The 18,057-nt window shown below is 47.4% G+C and overlaps 1 protein-coding gene across 2 annotated transcripts in view; it reads right to left on the bottom strand.

The window, feature by feature from the left end:
* The window catches only part of AGAP1 (ArfGAP with GTPase domain, ankyrin repeat and PH domain 1), a 544,145-nt gene that overhangs the window by 41,453 nt on the left and 484,635 nt on the right, over positions 1-18,057 (bottom strand). For both annotated transcript variants that reach the window (XM_023518254.1, XM_012810434.2), the window contains one exon: positions 17,268-17,490. In XM_023518254.1, coding sequence (XP_023374022.1) covers positions 17,268-17,490 — 223 coding nt within the window. The remainder of the gene's footprint in view (positions 1-17,267; positions 17,491-18,057) is intronic.

The raw sequence follows: 18,057 nt of genomic DNA, 5'->3' as shown, positions 1-18,057 counted from the left end.
CCACACAGGCAGCTGTCAAAGATGCCCATTTTTAAAAGGACAGGGAGATGAACTGCCCCAGCCACAATCGGACCCCACTCCCTTGCCTCAGGAAACAGGGTTTCCTTGTAAGCATGCACATTTGAAAGTGGGGTCTCTTTTTCTATAAGCTGCTCTCCAGCCCTGGTGAGCCTCCCTTTCCATAATCACCCTCCTGTCCATGGGCTGGCCAGACACCATCCTGCCCCAGAGAGAGCCCGATGGAGTGTTAGCAACGTGTCAGAAAGGTTTCTAGGCTGCCTGCGAACAGAACGTTCAGGGTAGCTTTCTTTGATGGCTGCTTCACAGCCAGATGAAAACCAGCCACGGGGTGAGTGCATTTCAGAAATAAAACGCACCCAGTCGCCCAGTGCACAGTAACAAGCAGGCGGCAACAATGGGGGACCAGAAGCAGAAGCGGCCTCCACTGACACGCCTAACTCAAAGCTGTGGATGTGTTCCCGGCGTTCGAATAAGTTATTCAACTTCCCCTGGCCTGGCAATTTCAAAACCACAAGAGGAGACATCAGGAACAGAGCCTTTTTCAACATGGCATGGAAACCCGGAGGTTCTTAAGAAGCTGGTGATGCAGGCAGAGCTCCTGCATCTGGCCTCCTCCTGGCCTCTGATTAGCTGCTCCCAAGTCTGCCCCATCCGTGCGTCAACACCTTCGTGGGGGCAAATCTCTTGGTTTGAGTGTGTCAAAAATCAGGAAGACCAGTGCCTGGAAAAGGTGGCTGTAGCAGCTGCCCTGAGGCCCTCAGGGTCTGGGACCTGTGGCTCTCTGTGGGCTCTGTTGTTCCTCCCTCTTCCAGATGGGGTCAACACTTGGTTGGTCTCACCTGAGGCCTCTGCTTGAGTAGGTGGGCTCAGGAAAGGGTGAGCATAATTGGCATTTATAGATGAGGGCCAGCTAGGCCAGAGGTCAACTCCCTCACACCAATGAAGTGGTGACCACATCTATCTTGGTCTGTGGCCAGACACCACCCCTAGCAGCCCCTGCCCGCTGCCTCCTGGGCCACACTGTCCAGCAAACACCCTGCTCTCCAGTGTTTGGAGGCAATGCTCCATGTGGTCGCAGACGTGTGGCCTGCTGCATTTGCTCCTGACCTTGAAGTCTCAGTGCTGTGGACGTGAGGAACTCTGCAGGGTGTGGTGCTAAGGAGGCCAAGCGGACCGGGGTTACAGACTGGATGTCTGTGTGGCTCTATTTGGAGACAGGGTTTGCAAGGAGGGACGGGAGGTGAGATGAGGCCATCGGGGGCCTTGATCTGAGGGGGCTGGGTGCCCTGACAAAAGAAGACTCCCCAACTCTCTCCACAGTGAGGGCGCAGTGGGAAGCTAGGAAGAGCGCCCCAAGCAGGAACCGAGATCCTGGACACCCAGCCTCCGGAACTGTGAGTAACGGACGTCTGCTGTGGGCAGCTTGCTACAGGCACAGCCTGAGCTGGCCGAGACGGGGGCTGGCCCATGCTGCAGCATTGTGGGGCACAGACAGGGCCTTCAGCTTCAAGGGCCTCTGGTCACAGCCCAGGAAGAATCAGCAGCCTTCACGTACCACTGCAAGTTCATGGCTGTCACCAACACACAGGCAAAACCAGGACATCGTATACATGTATCTTCTTCCAAGAGCAGGGAGTTACGTGACCTCCGGTAAGAAGCAGCAGCCTTCATGTTTCTCTACAAATCCATGCTGTACCAAACACCCAGGCTCAGCCAGGGGGCTTTGTATCTTCTCCCAGCCACAGGACCCTACCTCATGCCGTGGAACATTCCAACCCTCCCTGCCTTGTGGACGCTTCCTCCCATTGCTTCTGGGCTCCTGGTCTTGTCCTAGTGAAAGCCTCCTAATGGAAGGTCAGCAGGACTGTGGCCTTACTCCGTCCCCCCACCTTCCTCTCCGCAGAGACCTTATTCTGTTGGAATCTGCTTCCCTGGAAAGGACCTTCTGCTTTGTCCCAAGGAATTCTAGGAACAAACGTCCCACTTGGCAAAGTGGGAGGCACAGCCTCTGCCAGGACTGTGGGTGAAGTAACCCTCAATTGTCACTTTGTTGCATGACACGGACACGGTCTTTTTGTTGCTCTTTGGGAAAAAAGGGCTGATTCCAGGGGTCTCACGTATGCTTCATCAAGATGGAATGTGATGATTAAAAAATGAAGTGGAGGCCAGGCTCGGTGGCTCACACCTGTCATCCTAGCACTCTGGGAGGCGGGTGGATTGCCCTGAGCTCACAGGTTCCAGATCAGCCTGAGCAAAAGCAAGACCTCGTCTCTAAAAACAGCTGGGCTTTGTGGTGGGCACCCATAGTCCCAGCTACTTGGGAGGCTGACGCAAGAGAATTGCTTGAACCTAAGAGCTGGAGGTTGCTGTGAGCTGTGACACCGAGGCACTCTATGGAGGGTGACAAAGTGAAACTCTGTCTCAAAAAAAAAAAAAAAAGAAGGAACGGAAGTGCCTGTAAACACAGCTACAATGGCAGGAGTGAGAAGTTTAAAATCACAATAATTTAAAATCATAATCATAAGGTTACCCGAGGCAGGAAACACTTTCTCTCCCCGCTGTCCCGCTCTCCTCATCAGTCCTGCCTTATCTCAGCCACGGGGCTCTGCCTTCCCCACCACTAGAGGCCGCTGACAGAACAGGATCCCACTTTTGTGGTCCACGGTCTCAGCAATGCTGCTTTAGGCACAGGGAGGCCGCGAGTACCCATCCTGAAAGTTTTCTGAGCCGTCTTGTGACCCTTGAGATAAGCTCGGGTTGCCTCCAAGGAAGCAGCGTGTGCGCCCATGTTTCCAGCCCGGCTGCCTCAATTCTCTCAGGGATGAATTCGCTGCCCTTCTCACACAGGCTTCTGACCGGCTGCTACTCCATGCAGCCTTTCCCTGACCACCACTTTGTTTTTTAATCAATCATGTGTCACCGTCCTAACTTTTGTTTTGGGGAAAAAACAATTAAAAAGTTAATACTATCACTCATATATTTATTGAGCATCAACTACGGTACCTATGGAATGTTATGGAATATGTGATTATTCTTGGTTGTTTGCATTTATAAAGGTATAGTTTGGCAATGTATAATTTTTTTTTTTTTTTGAGACAGCCTCAAGCTGTCGCCCTGGATAGAGTGCTGTGGCATCACAGCTCACAGCAACCTTCAACTCCTGAGCTCAAGTGATTCTCCTGCCTCTGCCTCCCAAGTAGCTTGAGACTACGGGTATCCGCCACAATGCCTGGCTATTTTTTGGTTGAAGCCCTCATTGTAGTTTTGCGGGCCTGGGCTGGATTTGAACCCACCAGCTTAGGTGTATGTGGCTGGCGTCTTAGCTGCTTGAGCCACAGGTGCGGAGTCTAGTTTGGCAATTTAGAATGAAAACATACTCATCTATCTCTGCTCATCCGTTCCATACTGAGTGGGAATCTCCCAGGTGGGTTCCAGGGATCTCTCTGGTATTGGCACTAGCTACTTAGAGGATGCTGATGACCTGCTGGGGCGGGCCGATGCCGGCTCCTTGGTGGTGGTGTGGGATAGGTTTCTGGCGGGCACTTTCCATGCTCCTCAGTAGGGGTGCTGTTGGCATTTCTGGACAGAGTAATCGAGGGTCCCAGGCTCTGGCACCCCAGGCTGAAAGCTCCTGGAGGCAGGGGAGGCACCACATTTGCGGCCGTGACTGTGCCCCAGAGCCACGATGTCGACTTCTCTTAGGAGCTTCTGGTGGCTAACAAACGCTTGGCCCAGCCACTGAGTTAAATTACAGGCAAGTCATTTTCCCTGTCTGGATGTCCTCTTCAGATCACATGACTGATTTTAAACAGCTATCTCCTAATTTCATTAAGACGGGAAGGATCAGTGTGATGACACTGTGGCAGCCCTGGGTGGCCCTTGAGGAGAAGCATCCAGGTAAGTCACCATCTGTCCTGGGGGTCGCTTGTATCAGATCATGTACATTAGAGATGCTTTTTGTAAGTGCGGAGCCCTAAGATGGAGTGACGCATACCCCAGGCTGATGAAATTTTGTATCAGTTAGAAATGACATTTAATTATTTGAATCTGTAATAGTGTCACCACTGCTGTCCCCACTCTCTGGGGCCTCAAGTAACTCTGTGAAGGAGTCAGGGCACTGCAGCCGGGGGTGGTTTGCCTCATCCCACTAGCCTTGGAGACTGCCTCTGCAACCTGGTGGCCCTGCCAGAAACCCTTGACTGGACAGGCAAGGCCGGGCCTTGGCTGCGCTGGAGGAAGACTTAAACATCTCATCACAGTCCTGGGCACGGCAACACACAACTTCTACCTTTACTAATGTGAAAATCAAACTGTAAGGACTTTAAGATTAGGAGGATCTTTTGTTTGTTTTTCTTGCCATCTAAAGGCCTCACCATCAGCTCAAGGGCTCAAGAAAGCCAGCACAATACCATCAGTGGGGGCTTGTCTTGGCCACAGCCCATGTCCTGTGTAGCCAGGAGTACTGAGGGCACTCCTAGGATCCTGGTAGCCTGACTCTGCTTCTCCCCACCTTCCTGGCCGAAGAGGCCTCCAGGGAGAGACCAGGGTCTGGTATGGCTTCTGCATTCACAGGCTGAGTGAGACTCAGGCTGTTTCACAGTCCACACAGGGTGGAAAAGTGTGGTCTTTGGGTAGACTCCATGAGGCCAGGCTGTCAAGTGCCCAGCTTCTCCTAGGGCCCCCAAAGGCCCTCCAGATTTGGTGGCGACTATTACAGGACACACGTGACACTCTGTGCCACTCCACTCTTTCCCTCTTCTGGGCCATAGCGCACAGGGCAGGGTTTGGCTGTAGTGGGAACCCTACTCAGAGTACTCCTCAGGTGAACCCCTTTCCTGGCTCCACAGGCCCGAGAAGGGGCCGATGACAAGTGGTGGACATGCTGGCTGGGCTGTCCTTGCCCTGCCTCCCGCTGGGCCTCCGCACCCTGCGTGGCTCCTGTGCTCCCCACTTCACCCGGCTCTTCTCTCCGGAATGCCCTGCCCTACCTGCTCTCTTGATGAAATTCCTCCTTGTCTTTTTGGTTTTTAATTGACATAATTCATATTAAATAAAATCTACACTTTAAAAGTGTACAAATCAGTGGTTTTGAGTATATTAACAAGGTTGTGTAACCATCACCCTTATGTAAATCCAGACCCTATTCATTACCTTCAAAAGCAACCTGTGCCCACTGAGCAGTCACGCCCGGCACCCCGCCGCCCTCCCCCAGCACCCGGCAAGCTCTCATCTACTTTCTGATCAGGTTTGCCATCACACATAAAGGGAACCTCACAGTGGGTGGCCCTGGGGCCTGGCATCTTTCATTTAGCACAGTGTTCTGAAGGTTCATCGCATGTAAAACATCAATACTTTGTTCCTCTTTGTGGCTAAGTAATATTCTGCTATGTGCAGAGACCATGTTCTGTGTATCTATTCACCTACGGATGGAAACTTGGGTTGTTTCCACTTTTTGGTTATCATGAATGATGTTGCTATGAACATTCACGTGCAAATTTTGGTCTGGGTGTTTTCATTTCTCTTAGGTGTAGACCTAGGAGAGGAATTGTTGGGTTCTATGGTAACTCTGGCATTAAGTTTTCAAGGAGGTGCCAGACTGTTGTACAACGTGGCTGTACCATTAAGCATCCCCAGCACTTTCTCCATGTCCTCACTGACACCTGCCACAGCTGTCCCAGAGGGTGTGAAGTGGTACCTCAAGGTGTTTCTATCTGCAGTTCCCTAGTAAGTGATGGCTTTAGGCATCGTTTCACAGCAACCTCAGACTACTTGGCTCAAGCGATTATCTTGCCTCAAGACTCTCCAGTAGCTGGGACTACAGGCACCCGCCACAATACCCAGGTATTTTTAGAGGCAGGGTCTTGCTCTAGCTCAGGCTGGTCTTGAATGGAGCTCAGGCAATCTGCCCACCTCAGCCTCCTGAGGGCCACCCCACCATGCCTGGGACTTTTCATTTTCTTGATATTGTCCTTTGAAGCAATATAATTTTTAATTTTGATCAAGTCCAACTTACCTACTTTTTCTTTTACTGCTTATACTTTAGGGATTATGTCTAAGAAATCTAACACAAGATCAGAAAGATCTACCCCCGTGTTTTCTTTTAAAAGATCTATACTCAGTTTTTGTATGTAGTCTTTGATCAATCTGGAGGTCATCTGTACATATGGCATGAGCTCAGGGTCTAGCTTAACTCTTGCATGTGGACGTCCAGTTGGATCAGCATCATTTGTTGAAGACCGTTCCTTCATCAGTGAACCGTCCTGGCATCTTTGTTGGGAATCAGGTGACCACAGGTGTAGAGCATCCCGCTCTGTTGGTCTGTGTGTCTGTCCCTTCTGCAGTGTCACACAGGCTTGCATTACTCTGGTTTTGTTTTCAAATCAGGAAGGGTGAGTCCTTCCAACTTTTTCTTCCCCCGAGATTGTTTTGCCTATTTCAGGGTCTCTTACATTTCTGTACGAATGAGGACTAGCTTATCCATTTTTACCAAAAAAAAAAAAAAAAAGGCAGCTGATATTTTAAAGGAGATTTTGTTGTATCTGATATCAACTTGGGGAGTGCTGCCATCCTAGCAAGTGCTCCCATCCATAGACACGGTGTCTTTGCATTTATTTAGGTCTCCTTTCATTTCCTTCAGTGATGCTTTATAGTTTTCAGCGTACAGGTTAAATTATTCCTAAGTATATTATTCTTTTGGATGATATTATAAATGAAACTATATTTTATTCTGATTATTAATCGCTAGTGTATAAAATACAATTGAGTTTTATATACTGATCTTGTACTCTTTAATGTGGTTGAACTTGTTTGTTAGCTATAACTGTTTCTTGTGGGTTCCTTAGGATTTTCTACATAGATGAAAATTACATCTGCAAATAGAGATAGTTTTACTTCTTCCTTTGGTTTCTTTTTTCTTGCCTAATTCCTTGGCTCCAGTACAATGTTGAACAGAAGTGGTGACATACTTGTATTATGAAAGGGTACTGGATTTTGTCAAATGTATTTTTTGCATCTCTTGAGAAGATCATATCTTTTTTTCCTCTTTATTCTATTAATGTGGGATATTATGCTGATTTTTTGTGTGTTGAACCAACCTTGCATTCCTGGGAAAGATGCCACTCAATCATGGAGCATCATCTTCTTGTAAGGGAGCCAAAGTTCTGTTGTCTGGCTGTAACACCTGCTAAGATGGTATGCTGGATTTACCAGGCCAGACTAGAGTCTGGTAAAGGGAGAAAACAGAACACTTGGGTACTAAGGTGTGAGGAATGAAGTCAAGGGATTTGACCTGAGGCAGGATACAGGCAGCGTTGTGAACATTTGATTATACTTAAGGTGGACAAGAGTGCCTCAATCTTTAATATGCATTCAAAACACCCAGAAAGTAACTAAGGAACAAACAACCCCCAACTTGCATATTCTCATTTGTAAGTGGGGGCTAAGCAGTAGGTATGCATGGTCATGCACAGGGTGATGTAATGAGCACTGGAGATGGAGTAGGGAGAATCTGAGGGGAGCATGGAATGACAAATTACCTACCAGATGCCATGTACACTATTCAGGTGATGGGTACACCAAAAGCCTAGACTTATCCATTATGCAATTCATCCACATAACAAAAAACCATCAATACCCCCTAAATCTATTTAAGTAATAACAAAAAAAAGAAGCATCAGTTAAACACACTGGAAGGCCCTACCCTGAGGATGCTGATTAGGTAGGGTTGGCGGGAGGCTCAAGAACATGCCTCTCCATGTGATGGTGAAACTGTAACAAACCTCTATACCAACACAAAGCAAAATAAACATGCACGGCACCTTCCAAGAGGGCATGGACCGCTCGTCCCCTTATTACCAGGTGTGAAGCCGAGTGCACTTTCCAGAGAGAAAGGAGCCAAGGTAACGTCACATGTATTGTTTTCTTTTAGTGTTAATTCTGTTTGATTAAGTAACTGGAAATAAAGACAAGTTTCACCTTATGAATGAGAAATTACCCGTTTTTAAAAAAACCAAAATCACAACCAACACTGCCACAGACCTAGGTCTATAATTCATTCTGCAGGTGACAAATACAACTATGAGGTGGCTGACATCCAGGCCCTAACTTGTGGGTAGCAGTGTCGGGCCAGGGGCCTGAGCAGGGCAGGCTGGGCAGGAGCAGGAGCAGGACCGGGTGTATGGGAAGCCAGGGCTTGACCCTGCCCCTCCATCCCCATCCAGATGGTCTTAGTGCTCAGCACTATTTCTGTAGAGGGTCTTAGGATCAGCAACCACTGAAGAGACTTCGGACTCATGGCCTTGTGACAAAAAAGATTCCGCTTGTCCCACAAATGCAAACCAACGTGGATGATGCTTTGTGATTCTTATTTAAGTTACTCTGAGTGAGGCTACGAGACTCTGTAAGTGTTAAGATATGGTAAGTGCATTGTTACACACACACTGATGCACACACAGACACAGCATGGCTAAGGCAATACACCCCAAGTGTGAGTGCACCAGGGAGGGGAGACCCTGCTAAATACAACTGTTAGATGTGGTGACTGGCATGGGCTTCAACTGGCAGGGGCTGAGCTGGGACAGAACAGGGACAAAGAAGACCCGCAGAGGGGCATCTGGAGTTAGACCCTGGTTGCGGTAGCCCATCCCATGCTCTTGTGTGGCCTTGCCACACAACTAAAGAACCTCAACTCTCACCCTCATTTGGAAGCTGCAGATAATCCCGACCCGAGGGGGCTCCCTGCTGTCGGAAAGCTCCCAGGACACTGTGAACTCGGGGCCTGTCTGCTCCTTCTTCCCCTGCAACATGGGGAGGGACAAAGACGAGAGTTACAATAGGGACAGTTTCGAAATAATCAAAATACCACTGAAAGAAATGGCCCTTTGGAAAATGCTCTACTGTTGGAGAAATCAAAACAGAGGCATCTATTGGCCCATATCATGTAATTCAAGCCTAGCCAGGCTAATCTTTCTTCCGTTCCTTCGTATACTCTCACCAGCAGGCTCCGGCTCAGGCACGGTCAGGGCGCTTAGGAGACAGCTGATACTCACTGAGGACCTGCACTCTCATCTACCACTGGCAATAAAAGTCCCTAAAGATCTGAAACTCCTTAATTGTCACCATGGCTACATTTCAGAGAGTAAACGGTAAGGACTTTCAACCCCAAACAGCAACACTGTGGTAGCAACACTCACCCCCAGCACACCCTAGTTTCCTGCAGGATCAAATAAATCACTGGAGTTCATGAGCGCAGGTGGCACAGTAGACCGAGAGCACTACTGTGCCCATCTGGTTCAAGTGTAAGTGTGGTCATCTTTGAAAAGTGGGTGCTGTTACACTTAACCTGATAGAGAGTCTTCTTAAAAACACCTTCCTGTAATGAGAGTCAGTCTGTATGGAGAGCTCACCCAGAAGTGCTGCAGCTGGGATGAATTCCCACCAAGCTCCCGACCAGGTTGACTGAACTGCTCTATCTGTTGGCAACTGTAATCTATAGGTATTCTTTTTAAGGCAGTGTTAATGTACTTCTCATCTGTACATTTTCCTAATTGGCTTACTATTTATAGTAGAATATTTCTGATCTGGGCCCAGAGCTCTAGTAAACTGAAGCGTGTTTACCAGCGTGCTAATGAGCGGCATGCAGTCAGGAAGAGTTGCTAAGTGAGTTACGGTTCTCTCCGACTTGCTTTGCTAAGAGGAGTTACTAAATATCTGAAGGAAAAGCCCAGGTCCCTGAGCAGCTGCTGCGTCTGCAGAGCTGAGATGGATAAACTTTACTGGCAGTGAACGTCACTCCTGTGAGCAGACGGCCCGCCTGCAGACCCACAGCTCCTCAGAAGAGTCTGCCACTGTCGGGGCTCAGGCAGGACACAGTCCCCTCCTGGACGGGAAAGCGGGAGGGTGGACCACTCGGTAGCCAGGGCCAGGGCATGCCTGCTGACAGGCAGGCCACGGTGACAGAAATTCACTTTGAGTTGCAATTAGTGGCACTGTCATTTTCGGGGGATCCTGCCAATTAATTAAGCCTGTCAAACAGAAAAACCACAGCGTTCACATGATAATTTATATTGGAAGAGACGCGCCCCATGGAGCAAGAGGCTTCCTCCGCCAACAGAATTCTCCCTCAGAGCACAGAAATACATATGTGAAAATAAATAAAACCTAATAAAAAAGTGTGTGTGTCGGGGCTGGGGTGGGGGTCTGCAAAGGGAAGAAGAAAGTTAAACTGTCCTTGTTATAATTGTTAACTCTGATCACCAGAGTAGGAGACAGGCTGATTAAAACTCCAAACGAGCCCCCAGCTCCCTGAACCCTCTGCGTCCGGGATGATAGAATCAGAGGAGTTTATTCATACCATTAAGCCCCAGAGAACTTAATTGAAAGAAGAGCACAGCCCGGACCTTGACAAGCGGGAGGTCACAGTAATTGCTGCCGGACATATTTAACATTAAGATAATCAGGCCATTAATTACCCTTTGGATCATTAAATCAGCCAGTTGCAAAATGAAATTTCTGCCTCTATTACTCACTTGAGAGACCACAGGGTGGCCTTTAATTTATCAGTGAGCTTGAGATACAAAGGCTGGGGCTGGGGGAGGGCCGGCGGGGAGGGGGCCCCGCTTGGCGGTGGCGGCGGGGGCAGGGCATCAATCTGCCATGCTTGGTGATCGTGGCAAATTAACTAGGTAAGATAACCTCCGCTTCCAAAGGCAGGAGCTGGGGGTATGTAAATAGATGAGGGCAGACAGGGAGATCAGAGTCTGCACACCACTTAGCAGGGTAATAAAGGAAATCATCCTTGATTATCAGTGCTAATTTGGACACTGCCGGTAGCTTGTTATGCGTGTTCTGAGTAGCATTTAATTAATTCAATTGCTTGTTAATGAGGGAAGTGACATGTGGGGAGCAGATGCCACCCAACTGCAGATGGACTGGTCATCATAGCAAAGTCCTTTTTCATTTTTTTCCCTATTTCTCCCCCTCCCCATTTTTTTTTAAAAAGAAAGAAAATAGGAAAAGGTGTCAAGCATAGAGGAACACTCAAAAGAGACAAAACACTGACCTCAGCAGGCCAAGAACTGTTGAAAAATAATAAGATGAGACAATCCTGGGGCTGTGTGGGCAGTCGTGTCCCCTGAGGCCACATTTGGAACAGCGCATCTTTATGCCAGAAATTTGAGCCTGAGATTACTATATTGTGATCTTATGATCAAACCTAACAAGACAAAGACACAGCCAAGTGGTGCTGCTTTTAATATCTCAGAGATAGCTGTAGGGATCCAATTATTTTCAGTTTGGATACATTTCCCCTTTATCAATATCTCCATGTGCATAAATAAGATGAAAGTGGAGTTCCGGAATCAAAAGGAGACGGAACTCACATCACTGGCAGACTTGCTCCATCTGGAAGTGCACGGCCAGTCTCTCCCACGCGGATTTCTGATGTTGGGCCCCAAATCTTCCTACCAAAGGCGACATCTTTTTATAGGCCGAAGGCAAGAAGGGGCTTTAGGCGCAGAGATGAACTTACAAATAAATAAAAAAAAGAAAAAGGGAGAAGAATGCGTACTAAATCAGCCAACTCGGCTCCTTTCTAAGTGGCATCAAAGAGGTAACGGGTGACTTCAGTTGTGCTTAGAGCTTCTCTCAAGAGCTCTTTTACCGAATTGAAAACACAGTTTTCCACTCCCAGATCCTCTGATTTCCTGGCCCAAATCTGCAGGCTGCAAACCCACCATGTAAATAGGCTCCCAGCACTGAAGTGCAAACAGCTGCAAGTCCTTGCAGCACCTTGCAGGCCAAGGGCCGTGACCCTGTGATACAGAGTCAGGAGATGAAGGGAGAACAGCAGGCCAAGCAGGGCCTGGTTTCTGGCAAGAGGTGCGCGGCACCGGAGGGCTCTGCCCCGTCCTGGTGGGAAATTATTTTCACCACAGTCAATCCAGAAAGCTTTGGCGTGAGATGGGGTGCCAATGAGGAGCAGCAGCCTGCAGTGGAGCCTGAGACACCACCGTGTGGTGAGGGTGACAGGACACAGACAGGCTTCCTGACACGGCTGTGCTGGGGCTGCAGACGCCAGGGCCCTGATTCCGTGGAACAAGAGCAGCTGACATGGCTCCCTGCCGGCCAGGTCCCTCAGTCACTCATTTGTTTGTGCAAGCATTCATTCACCTGGGGATGATCACTTGCCTGTTTCACTATCTATACCCGCCAAGCAGATTATTCTTGCATTTGAAAGGGTCACAAAGGCGCCAGGCAACTTCTCCCTGTGGGGACACAGTGTGTCCTGACTCTAGAACCCAGGGCCTGGCCTGCCTGCTGGCTCCAGGCCCAGATACCTGACTGTCTATATCACACAATGGCACGGTGCACACAACACACACACACTCAGGCTGAATGTTGTACGGTCTTGGTCTCATTGACAGCAAACTGCTCCCTCCTTAAGCCCCTAAAATCTAGTTAATTCTGTGCACTGTTACTGCTTCTATTCCACTTTTACATCTCCGCTTTAAATCAATATTTTAAGTGTGTGCTTAAATGGTATCAATAGCAATTAGAGAGGGGTATTCTGATTCCACCCCAGATGTAGTTAATTGTTACAGCATCGATCCCTCCCCTAACATGCTTCTTTCTCCAAATTAAACCCCCATTATAGCAAGGAGTGAAGGGCATCCTCTCCCCTCCTCCTGTGACAATAAATTTAATATCGAATGTACTGGAAAAAATGGCAGTTGCTGCAGAATCCATCCAAAAAGTTTTTTTTTTTTCCCTTTCCTAGGAGTAATTAAAAGATGCTTTTCTTGACTAATGATTCCCCTGTTTAGGAATGGGAAGTCGATACTGCTTCAGCCTCCGTCAGCTCCGATTGATCACAGCGCTGCTCCTGTTTGAACGGCAGTTCTCAGGGCGGCTGAGAATCGCTGGAACCAATTATGAGCCGTCCAGAGCTGCCCTAATCAGGGGTGCAGGGACAACAGGCAGAAGACCAGCCAGCTGCTCCAAGCCGTGTTCTCCTCACTCGCCTGCAGGTCTGGGTCTCCAGTATATGGCTGTTTGGGGGCTGCTTGTTTTTCAGGAGAAAGATTTGCTGTGTTCTGTTTCCTCATGTCTCAAATCTGTGTACGTGTGTGTCAGGGAAGGCACATTTCTAATTATATTCCACTGTCAGAATGAGTCTTCGGAACGCGACGGAATGGACCAGAGCTCCTCAGGAAAACAGCTAGGCCTTTTTTCAAAGAATTAGACCAAATACATTGCACTTGGCTTTTCCTTAGATGGAGATAAAAATTTATTAAAATATTTCTTTTTGGTATTACCTCTGGGCCACATTGAGAGAAGCTTCCAGCTGTTTCTACTAACAATCTTAAGTTCTGCAGAGAGATGAAGGCAGGTGGGGCGGGGCGGGGTGGGGCGGGGCGGCTCACAGGGGCAGCTGCGGACTAGATGTCCCTTTGCACATCAGGGACAGAATTCCTTGTGGAAATGCCAGCCCAGACTTTCAGTTCTCCCTTTCTATTTAAGGAGCCTGCAGGAGGTGCTGCAGGTGATGGAGTCTGCATTACAAGGATAGGGTTAGGGATTAGGCCTAGGTGTTTTCTGCTGTTGACAGTGTGTCAAAGGCATCCCATATGTTCCACTAGAACCACAGACTTTCAACTGGCCTCCTGCCTCTTGTCTTTGAACTTTCCAATGACCCTGCTGGCTGCTCTGTCCCTTCCAGTGACCTTTCTGGCTGCCTCTAATCCTCTATGGAACAGGCAGAGCAGTGCGACCCATCAACAAATGAAGCCACTCCCCTCCACCAGCCCCAGAGTGGCTCCAGTGATACCATCTCTGGCTCAAAGGCCCTCCCAGGCTATCTCTCTGGCGGCCTCACCCAGAGCAGCTCCTCCTCATTCTCAGAGGGTCCAGCACCATGGGTGGGAGACATGATGCTGTGCCTACATCCCCACAGCCTTTCCACCGTGTCCCTGTGTTTGCCTCGGCCGTGCCCATCCTCCCCCAGCCTTGGCGATCATCCCGCTGTCTGAGTTCAGCTCAGATGCCATTTCAGCAGTGAGCTGTCCCTACCATAAGTGTCCCACTCTGGCCCTGACCACGGTCACCGTCCCTGAGAGTGTACAATCATCATTTACTGTTTCTCTCCTATGACAAAGCGCTCAATGAATATTTGCAGATTTTAATTACAAACAATACTTCTTGAGAGAATTACTAAGGGTACAAAGAAACATTCAATTTTTTTACAAATTTACCTTCTTGTAAGAGAATTTATGAATTCGAAAGTAGTGCTGTTTAGGAGAGCCAGAGTGGTCAGAGGAAAGACAGAACTTAACTGTGATCACAGATTTGTGAGAAGGGAAGACTCCGAAACGCGTCTCTGAAGTGTAAAGATGTGAGGTACCACGAGAAAGACGCTCATTGTCCCTCATCGTCAGAGAAATGCAAATGAAACCCTGCTGTGATACCACCTGCCCGCGAGATTAGCCCACAGCACCAAGTGAGGACGCGGCAGGTGCAGGCAAGGGTGCCGGGAAAGGAAAGCGTCTAGGCTGCTGGTGGGGCTGCGGACTGATACAGTGCTTTGGGAAACAAACACAGAGAATCTTCAAAGAACTAAAAGTAGACCTCCCATTTGATTCACAATCCTTACTAGGTACCTACCCAGAAGAAAAATAATCATTTTATCACAAGGACATTTGCACTCAGATGTACAGCAGCTCAATTCACAACTGCCCAGATGTAGAAGCAACCTAAGTGCCCACCACCCATGACTGGACTGATAAACTGTGGTACGTGTATACCATGGAATACTATTCAGCCATGAACAATGAAGACACTTTACATCCTTTGTATTAACTTGGATAGAATTAAAGAACATTCTCCTTAGTAAAGTAACTCAAGAATGGAAAAGCAAGTGTCCATGTACTCAATACTAATTTGAAACTAACAGAAGAACAGGCCCACATGATGGAAAAACACAATTAAATTTGGGAAGGAGGAAGAGGGCAGGGGTTTGGTGGGCTCCCACTCTACTGGGTACAGTGTAGGGGTACAGGGCACAGCTCTCAACTACAGCTGGGACTTTATCCTACAGACAATGTAGCTTAATTGTATGCACCCTTATGTCAATCCAGAATAAATATATTAAGAAAACCCTTTATTCTTTACACAGATCACTAATGTCCTTTGCATCTGATCTTCAGGGCTAGATCTATAAAAACTATTTTTAAAAATTATTTGTTTTACTTATTTTACGTCTCTGAACCATGAATCAATAAACTACACATTACTAAAAAACAAATAAGGGGGGATGGGTGGAGGAGGGTGATTGGTGGGACCACACCTACGGTGCATCTTATAAGGGGACATGTTAAATTTACTAAGTGTAGAGTATAAATGTCTTAACGCTGTAACTAAGAAGATGCGGTGCTGGCTATGTTAACTAGTTTGATGAAAATATTGCAAATGGTATATAAAACCAGCACATTGTACCCCATGATTGCATTAATGTACGAAGCTATGATTTAATTTAAAAAAACCCATAAAATAAAGATGTGACATATTTAATACAAGAAGGGAGAAAAATCTGTACATTTAGGAGCTTAATTCAAACACACACAGATCAGAGCTGTAGGAGGCCTGGACACAGTCTTCACTTATGCAGTTTTTGACCGGAGCCGGGTTTGAACCTGCCATCTCCAGTATATGGGGTTGGCCAGTCTTCACTTATGAACGAAATGAAATTTATATGAAATATCAGTTAAAAAAAATCAATCTACATTTTTGTTTTTCATCATTCTAAATCGTTTCTAAGTTTAATGGATGGAACAAACTTATCTAATTCATGTCAAAAAAGTGTTTCTTTTATACATAAATAGATGCGTAAGGTTAATTTTCTTTCCAATTTATTTCAGTGTTTTCCGCATTCCTACGTTAAACTCAATCCAATTTCCTTCATTTTTAGGCCTAAATATCCTTTAATAATACTCTATTAAAAATAAATATTAAAACACGAATTAATCTTTTAAGAATGCTCATAGTTGATGACTCAGCTTATTTCTACCTTAGTATTAAACAAATCAAGAGAGGAGAATTTTAAAGCATAGCGTTGCTTCAGTTTGTAAGGAAGTCACCCATATTTACATTACACAGTGTAACTCATCATACAGCATACAACCCACACAATCTTAAACAAATACACTCCATGTACCTCCCGTTCCCTCTCCTCCTCCCCAAAGTATCTCTAATGAAGAACAAGATTAATAATGCATCAGCCTCATTCTCTAAAGTGGACCAAAGGTGGCACCATGCATTCATTTTTCAGTGTTAATGAATTAAAGTCCACCAACTCTTCTCACATTACTGCTCAGCGGTAGAAACCGATTGCTGTGGCTTAGCCAGAGATTCCCAGTTGAACTTGCATTTTATCTGCGCACCAGCAAAACAAATCAGAGAAATCTTCAAAAGTGCTAATGATGGGAGGCATCTCCTCTCCCTTCATCTCTGCACACACCTGAGAGGTGAACACTGAAAGCTAACCTCAAACCCCACCTCCCACGAGGGGGACAAAACACACCCGGCATCTGAGCAGGCCTCGGGGCCGCTGGCTTTAGACAACTACAGAGATGAAACGGGCCATTCTGCCTCTGTGAAATACGCCTTCTCAGAAGACACGCCATTTTATCACCTCTTAGGAACATTAAATATGTATGTGTACTCAAAAACGGTTTATAATAGCTGTAAATGAAAAATGAGGAACTAAATGGCCTCAAAATAAATGCGTTTTTTACACTGGGTAACAATTAGCATTAATGAAGAGTCACCATACATTACGTGGAACTTGGCTGATTAAACGTGTTAGAAATATATTTTAGAAAATAAAATGTATTTTGTTACCATAAAGTCACTTGATGGGCGGGGAACCCATGGATGAATAACAAAATTAGAGAATCAAAAATTCATAATTACCGTTAACAGCACAGCTTATGCCTATTAGAAATGTATTAATTAAAGTAATATGTTCATAAGGTTAAAAGCTTAATACATTTCTAAGAGATGAAAAGAAATCCCCAAGGCCTAAAAACAAACATAAAAAATTAAGGAGTTTGAATTACCCACATCTGCTGAGGACTGATCTGACAGAGAAGCATTTCCACGCTGGGATAATCGGCATTCTTACAGGTTGCCGGGGCCACTGTCTAATGGTCGGCGGGACATGTTGGGAGTGACGCCTCTTTCAGCCTCCCTACCTTGTGGAGTCCAGCGAGGGCTTTGTCCGCCCCTGGCTGCTCTCCTCCCAGACGCTGTTGGCCAGCTCGTTCCCGATGGATGACATCACCTTGATGAGCTCGATCGGCCAGTCGTCAAGGTCCAGAGATCGGACTCGGGAAAGGTGGGTGCCAAGATTCCGGTGGATCCCGGAGCACTCGATGCACATGAGGGCCCCCAAGTTCAGACTGGCCCAGTTAGGATCTGTGGGAAGACAACAGGATGCCAAATGCATCAGACCATTGTCACTCTGGCTGTCTTCAGGAAAAAACACTCGTGTTCAGTTCAATTCCATATCTGGCAGGTCCTCCCTAGAATCACAGGGCTTGCAAATGCTCCCTGGCCGGTACTCAGCCCTGTAGGGGTCTTGAAAGATCTGGAGGTAGGTAGTCAGGTCAAGAAAGAAATGTCAGCTTAAGCCAAAGCCTTGGGATTTCTCACACAATAACTCCTTGCACATGTTGGTTTGGACAGAAAGACGCGCTCCCCGTACCCCACAGCAGCATCCGCCTCAGGAGGGCTGATGCATCCACCGCCGGGGAGGGAACAAGAGGGGCTGATGAGGGGCAGCTGGGTGACACCATGAATACTCTGGTCACTCCTGAAGCTACAGTGTCCTTCAAAACCATGTCCACGGCCATAGGCACGGGAATGTTTTTACTGTGATAGAAACACTTGGGCATATCCGCAAATGATGAAGATGGAGAGGCACGCTGCAATGGGGAAATATGGTTCTCAGGGCTCTTGGGGATCACTATGAAGTAACTCCCA

This window comes from Otolemur garnettii, unplaced genomic scaffold, assembly GCF_000181295.1.
Source record: "Otolemur garnettii isolate 467f Iridium unplaced genomic scaffold, OtoGar3 scaffold00133, whole genome shotgun sequence".
Classification (NCBI taxonomy): Eukaryota; Metazoa; Chordata; class Mammalia; order Primates; family Galagidae; genus Otolemur; species Otolemur garnettii.
This window is presented reverse-complemented; position numbering and strand designations above follow the sequence as displayed.